The following is a 7,590-nucleotide window of genomic DNA, read 5'->3' on the forward strand; positions in this document are numbered from 1 at the left end:
TGAATTCTGTATACAATTTAAATGTTAGATAAGTGGACATGGTCATTTAGGCTTTAAAATTCGATCATCATAAATATTGTGAAATGTTAAATTGTTTCCATATCTGTGTCTAGTTTATCTACCTACCAGAGGAGTTAAAGTTCATTTTGGACTAATTTAAGATTGCATAATATTTGATCTATTGCATCTTGATTATTTAATTGTTGGCAGTATGAGTGCATAGAACATTATAAAGTTGTACGTGAAAATTCACTGAAGTTGACTTTATTGCCCGGATGAGTAGAGGCACTGGTCTTTCTATTATTGAAGTCAGAAAATCTATATCTTCCTTCCTACAAGCATCAAATTCATTATTAACAAACCTTATACAAAACATTCAATTATTTCAAGTACTCAACAGTTAGTTTCAGTTTCATTGAGTTCAAGGACCTTGCTAGTCGGAGAACTCCAAAGCTTAAATTTGCTTTAAAAAAGCTCTGAACCAAGTGATCAGGTTCGAGGAGAAGGTCTACTTGCCTAGGTGTAGTGGAGCCTGAAGTGTAGGGGAATCAAGGTGATTCTCGTTCGTTGGCCAGAATTGATTGCAGAATCCTATTGGAGAAGTGACAAGCTCTTGGATTTCCAATCTGCGGTTTTGGGAACCAAGAGGTACTTTGGATAATGCTCCAAAACTTTGCAGATGAGCATAATGCTCCAAAACAGGCTGAAAAAAAGTCATGATTTTTGAGGTGAAAAATCAATCAAAACCCAACATGATTTTTGTGGTGAAAAATCAATCAAAACCCAACATAATTTTTGAGGTGAAAAATCAATTAAAATCCAACATGAATTTTGTGGTGAAAAATCAATCAAAACCTAACATGATTTTTGAGGTGAAAAAACAATCAAAACTTGACATTACAAAGCTTTGTATTTTTTTATAGGAAAAAAGGTAGAACCCTATAGATAATTTTTGAGGGAAAAATTACAAACCCACAAAGGAAAATTCCACACAACTTTGCGAATTACAAAATCATAAAATTTTAAGGGTAATTTAATAGAAACCTTGAGAATTTTTCTTTTAAAGGAAAAAAAAAATGAAAACCCATCAGAAATATGATTTTTTTTTATAGGGAAAATCTAGATAGAGACTAATCATGTTCGCTACTGTGAAATTGAATTATTTTTAACGTTGAGTATAAACCTCAGTACTGTAAATCAGGAAGGGCAGCATTGAAGTTTCAACTGTCACATAGTTCCATAGCAAACGAAGGATTGATTTGGCCCCATTTTAAGCATTTATATGTATGGAAATCATAGTAATAGTTGTAAGTTTTTGTTGACCAGCACACAAAAATCTCAGTTGTGGTCTGACAGACTTAGCTGATGGTTAGTAGTACTCGTGAATATTCATTGTGTGTTCTTTTACCGATCTGTCCAAAATTAGCTCATAAAATCTGAGACTTTTAACGCAATATATATAAAATGCTAAGATCACATATCTATATATGGAAGAAGATGGGCTTGATTTTGATCTGTTCATAAGCTCTTCAAATACGTAGCAGATACAAAACGACCTCTAGTAGAGGAATGTTGAGGATATGTATAATTATTAGCATGTATATCATAAAGCTTGCCGATTTGATAATCTGGCTAAGTTTTTTGTTTGTTACATTTGCTTTGCTGTTGTATTCCGGGGGGTTTTGATACCTATGAGTAATGTATTATGCGAGGGTCAATGATCTTTCCACCTCATTTTTCTCACTTGTAAAAACAAATTGGCTGTATCTCATGTACACAAGCTAAGATTATATGTTGATTTTCTTTATATTTATGCAAAAACCCTAACTTGCTTATTAGTAGCGTAAAATAAACTGCTTGCTCTACATCCAGTCACAGAGATCTTAGAAAAACCCTCACTCATTGTGCAGACAAATGCACAGACAAGGTATAATTTTAATAACTTGTTACCATTTCAGAAGAAAATGCCTTCAAATGGCTCAAACACATTTTCCCCTCGACAGCTATTCCAAGACTGAAGTTTTGTCATGTCGCAGACAAGCATGCCATCAAAATAAAAGCCCAACAATACAATAAATATTAAAAAAAACTGTACACAACCATTTATTCAAAAAACTGTACATGATCTGCGCAAGATTTACAAGTTTACCAGAAACCCTCAGATTTATAAGTTAAATTGTCCAAAACAATAGTCAAAACAAAAGTTATTTTTTTTGGAAATTTGATTATATGTTATTATGAGATCATGGAGAGACTCGTGGGAGAAAAGAAAAGTTAATCTATAAACAAGATTATGGCAGAGTTAGAATTAGATCTCTATGCAGAGTTGGAGCAGAACTAAGAGCTGTTACAAGATAGAGAAAGAGCAGACCTTCAAGATGATTTGGGGAGGTTCCTTAAGATAGATGTATAGAAGATTCTAAGGGTTGCATCAAAGCAAGTAGCATCAACGTTGAGTCCCCCGTCAAGTACACCAACTCCTAGGTGGGGCCAAGAGGCCGAATGATTGGGTGTTCATTCATTGCTCTTGGACTTGATTGGAAAGAACAGGCTCCTGGCACCTTATATGATTATCTGAGGGATTCTGTAGTGTGGATTGGTTGTTACTTGTTAGGGAAATAGTTTAATTGAATCCCACACGCACATCATGTAACATGCAATGTTGGTGTAAGTATTAGGAATCCCACATGCACAGCATGTAACATGCAATGCTGATTTAACAATTAGGATTCTCCTCATAATATTATTGATTCTACTATGCAAGGATTAAGATTCTCCTTATAATATTATTGATTATATGAATCTTTCATAAATTTTAGAAAATCATCATCAATTACATTAGAAACGATAACTAACTTGGTTACATAAAAGAAGATATAAAAGTTGGTAATTCTGCATTTCTTATATGTACCCCATTTGTTAATTTATGATTTGAAGGCAAAATATAGGAATAATCTGATAGGGGACATTACACTCATGTTTTTGCATCCATACCCTCATGTAATGCTTTTTACAAGGATTGCTTGTTAGAAAATATTGGAATAGAAAAAAGAAGAAACTAAGAAAGGGACTCTTTCAAAAGGCGAAGCTATGAAATGTAGTGACGCTTTCAAAGGACAGCAATGATGAAGGGTTGGGACTCTTTCAAAGAACTTGCAATTATGAAAGGTTGTGACTCTTGCGAAGGGCAGCAATGATGAAGGGTTGTGGCTCTCTCAAAAGCTGGTAAAGGGCAACAATGGTGAAGGGTGGTGACTCTTTTGAAGGGTCATTATTGTGAAAGGTTGTGACTATTGCAAAGTGAAGACATGATGAAGAGGTGTGGCTCTCTCCCACATTGGGAGGTATAAAGGGATGAAGGTTTCATTTTAGGAGGACGTTCACAGGATATCAATATGGGGAATGGCATATTATCCTGGAAGGCAAGGCGACTCAATTCATAGTGAAGGTGGTGACCCTTTCACCAACAAAGGAGATTTCATTCCAAGTATTGAAGAACTTATCTATCATCATCCTTCATCCATCATCTCTAAAGAAATCAAACAAACAATCTATCAGCCAGATTAAGCAAACAATCATCAAATTCACATCAATCATCACTTCATCTTGGGGATTAAAAAGAAACACAATTCAGCTATCACATACCACTCAATCAAATCAATCATTCATCCAATAACCATCCATCAATATGTCAAAGTAGCATTTATTAAATTGTCACTTTTCAATCATCTAATTGACAAATACTTAATCATAACTCACGAATAACTTGAATCACCAAACCATCAATCAATCATTCTTACAAATATCAATCATTTAATAACAATGGAATGATCAATCAATATAAGACATGTCAAAGGAATCAGATATGACTTACAGCATCTTATGCAGACATACAGAACATGAACATTATATATGTAATTTGGTATGAATGATTAATAGCTTTATGCAATCAATCTGCCCATGTTCATTTATAGATACTGATTTCTGAGTAACTTAATACAGTCTGCTTATATATATGTGTGTGTGTGTGTATGTTGGAGGAAGTATGTAAGGGAGGTGCGGTTTACCGGTCCCCCCAAAATAAGTATGCCACCACAAGATATATATATATATATATGTATGTCGGAGGAAGTATGTAAGGGAGGTGCAGTTTACCAGTCCCCCTGAACTAAGTATGCCACCACAAGGGATGGAATTGGTGATAGTTGGACATTCTAGCCTCTTGTGGGCCCAAAGGCGAATTCATTACCCCAAGGGATGGAACTGGTCATAGTTGGATGTTCTTGCTCCCTATGGGAGAAGGGACAAGTTGCCATGATGTGAATGTTGCATGTTCTTGGGCTTAGTTGTGCTGGGCAGTTTACTAGCGCTCTTTTGAGTTTCGTACCAAGACAAATTAATGATTGGTTATTAGATAGATTATTAGATAGCTATTTGTAATGCCTATCTCAATCTCCTCAGGCTTATTCTCTTACTGATGTATGTGTTCAATATTTCTTAAAATTGTTAATGGCTAACAAAGTTCATTTAGTGCGTTATTGTCGGAATTATTGTTTATGTGCGATGCAAAAACAGGTAAATTTCAAATTTGGAGACACTGCATTTTCTTGTAGCTGCTTGTTAGTGATTGTAGGTTTACATATCCTGTTTTTTTCTTAAAAGGTAGCATTTAGTTTGAGCACACTTTTTAAAGCTGTCTTATTTCTTCTTTGTTCCAATGTTGCTAAATGTTTTCAACCAGACGATATAAAAAGGGCTGCTAAGAGGTGCAATCAGTGATTAAAGCATATAAGTTGCTCTATACAAGAGCAATTATTTTTGTTATCTATTTTAGCAAGTGCAAATTATATCTTGTTATCTTCAATTTGCATGATTCTGAGTAGTAAGAAAGTACTATCATAATTGAAAATGTGCATATTGTATGACTATTTTTATTATTATATTACATTCAAGCTTCTTTGCTTCTTGCAGTTCTTCAACCAGATATTAACAAGTGTGCTTGAGATACTCGATGATCCTGATTCTTCTGTTAGGGAGCTTGCACTTTCTGTTATTGTTGAAATGCTTAATAATCAGGTCTGGCAAGCTTCATTCTGCATCTGTGATTTTTTATATTACATTCTAGAAATTGTTGTTCCACTTAGTGTGAGAATTTGGATTTTTTTATGGATGTCTGTAATATGATGCCCTAATTTCAGCAAAAAATATTCTTTCTATTTTGTGATTCAGAAAGATATTCTAGAGGATTCTGTTGAAATTTTGCTGGAGAAGCTGCTGCATGCAACAAAAGATCCAGTTGCAAAGGTAGAATTTGAAAGTTGAAAACTAGGTGGATTATACTTTTATATGATGTCTTATTATCCTTATTCCAAATGTCATCCGTCTGATTCAGGTTTCCAGTGAAGCAGATCGGTGTGCAACTACTGTGTTATCTCAATATGATCCTTATCGGTGCCTCACAGTACGATCTATTCTTTTGTTCTACTACATCAAGTCTGGTTAGATATTCAAAGCTTGAATATTGTTTGATTTAATTTCAGGTTGTGGTACCTCTTTTGGTCAGCGAAGATGATAAAACTTTGGTGACTTGTATCGGCTGTTTAACTAAGGTAGGTGAGAGTCGTGTTTTTATGTAGATGAAAAATTTGTAGTGGTTTTAAACATCTACTCATTTCCAATTGTGAACAGTAAGCCATAAATATTCTTCTTGGTAAATCTGTTGGGGTCCATATGAGGATAAAATAATTTGAGGTGCGTGAATTTGGAACTCTCAATACATTGGTTTTAGAGTCTAGACTGAGATGGCCAGACAGGCTTGCTTGATATGTTCCAGGAAGTATTGATTTGAGCTATTTTTGATGGTGTATATAAAGTTCTTTACAGTGGGCACACACTTATGTCAACTGGCTACTGCATAAAGCATCATTCTATTTCACAGAATTAGGATTGATGCTAATGCCATTTTAGCTTAGTAGAGGCCCCTCAAAACCCGTCACCTAACTTTGCTGTAAAAGCAAGCACCATTATCAATGCCACATTGTGCTATGGTTTTATTTGTACCAGTTCATGTTTCAGTGATTAAGAAGTGAACGACAATATTTGTTTCCACAGCTTGTTGGTCGACTTCCATCGGAGGAACTTATGGCTCAGTTACCTTCATTTTTACCTGCCTTATTTGATGCTTTTGGGAACCAAAGTGCAGATGTTCGGAAGGTAGGCTTTTGTTTTTTAGGCTTCCAAATATATTTATTTGTTGCTACTAAATGTAGTTGCTGTAAATTTTCTGCCTTGTTAATATTTTCTTTGCTTAAGCTATTTTATCTTCATGCCTGAATAATATGTTGATCAGAATGACGAAAATGGGTATTTTCAAGTCTTTGATTTCTCTGCTTGTACAGACGGTCGTTTTCTGTCTAGTGGACATATATATTGTCCTCGGAAAAGCATTCTTACCTTATCTTGGAAGCCTGAGCAGTACCCAACTGCGACTTGTAACAATTTATGCAAATAGAATTTCACAGGTGCAATATATAAGCTGAAAATCTGTGCTGATGAATATACTTTATAAAGATTTTGCAAGGATTTTTCTTTTCTTTTGTTCCTCTGAAATTGATTATCTCCATTTGCAGGCAAGATCAGGTGCTACTGTGGATTCAAATCATGCTTAAAGCTATAGGTTGTGGTCCAAAATATGACTACAGAAAAGAAACTGACGAGAATGCCTTCCTAAAAGCTCTTGGAACTTCAGAATCTCAGATACTGCATACCAAAAATGTTATATTAGAGTGTACCCTATCACGGTTAGTCCCTTGTATACTTCTGTGAGGTGATTCGATTTGCTACAGAATTGTTTTGAGTGGATTATTTTTTCAATCTTGTTCAGAATCAACCAGTCAAGGTGTTCCATACCCTGGCTGGTAAATTAGAAGCAAGACTTTCTTGTTTCTCTGTAAAGTTTTTCGTGTAGATTAGGATTCAGCTGCTGTTCAGTGACGTACTGGTCCTCTTAAATAATTTATTCTGTATGTTGGAATGTTGAGTTTTATGTAAAAGGCTCATTTGTTCAACTTACTAGTTTTGTGAGTTTTCTCAGGCTGTAACTGAAATATAGAAAACGACTTTCTGACAGTGGAGCAAGTTTTTCATTTCACTTCATTTAGTCTAGAGATATCTCATGTAGATCTCTTCACTCAACTTTTGCCAGTGTGTATATTGATATCACCATTCAGGCTAACATCGTGATGAGAGTATTGTAATGAAGGCGCTAGTTTTTAAGTTGGACTAAATTTAGATCGTCTCCAAAAAGCAACAAGAATGCTGATTATAGATACTTTTAAAAGGTGAGATTTTCCGGCGAATGCTTGGAGTTGGAAACATTTTAAGCTAGACTAATTTTCTGAACGAATTAGGTAGCTGGAAACATGATGTAGTCAATAAAGGAAATATATTGTTTATGCGTAGTATATGCAGATTGTACCATGCTACAAAGAAATGGCATAGCATATCCAGATTGTACCATGTTTTTAGTAAAGGCAAACATTAATTAGTATTTTACCTAGTGGTAATAGCCCACGGGACTATCAATTTAGT

At 34.8% G+C, this 7,590-nt stretch overlaps 1 protein-coding gene across 1 annotated transcript in view; it reads left to right on the forward strand.

Moving 5' to 3' along the window:
- The window catches only part of CLASP (CLIP-associated protein), a 45,905-nt gene extending 38,838 nt beyond the window's left edge, over positions 1–7,067 (forward strand). The window contains exons 16-22 of the mRNA XM_089820668.1: positions 4,972–5,076; positions 5,230–5,304; positions 5,393–5,461; positions 5,541–5,609; positions 6,112–6,213; positions 6,399–6,521; positions 6,630–7,067. Of these exons, the coding sequence (XP_089676794.1) occupies positions 4,972–5,076; positions 5,230–5,304; positions 5,393–5,461; positions 5,541–5,609; positions 6,112–6,213; positions 6,399–6,521; positions 6,630–6,668 (582 nt within the window). The 3' untranslated portion in view covers positions 6,669–7,067. The remainder of the gene's footprint in view (positions 1–4,971; positions 5,077–5,229; positions 5,305–5,392; positions 5,462–5,540; positions 5,610–6,111; positions 6,214–6,398; positions 6,522–6,629) is intronic.
- Positions 7,068–7,590: the final 523 nt, after the last annotated feature.

The sequence above is a fragment of the Cupressus sempervirens genome, chromosome 3 (genome assembly GCF_028749045.1).
Source record: "Cupressus sempervirens isolate cs-2001-9-10 chromosome 3, ASM2874904v1, whole genome shotgun sequence".
NCBI lineage: Eukaryota > Viridiplantae > Streptophyta > Pinopsida > Cupressales > Cupressaceae > Cupressus > Cupressus sempervirens.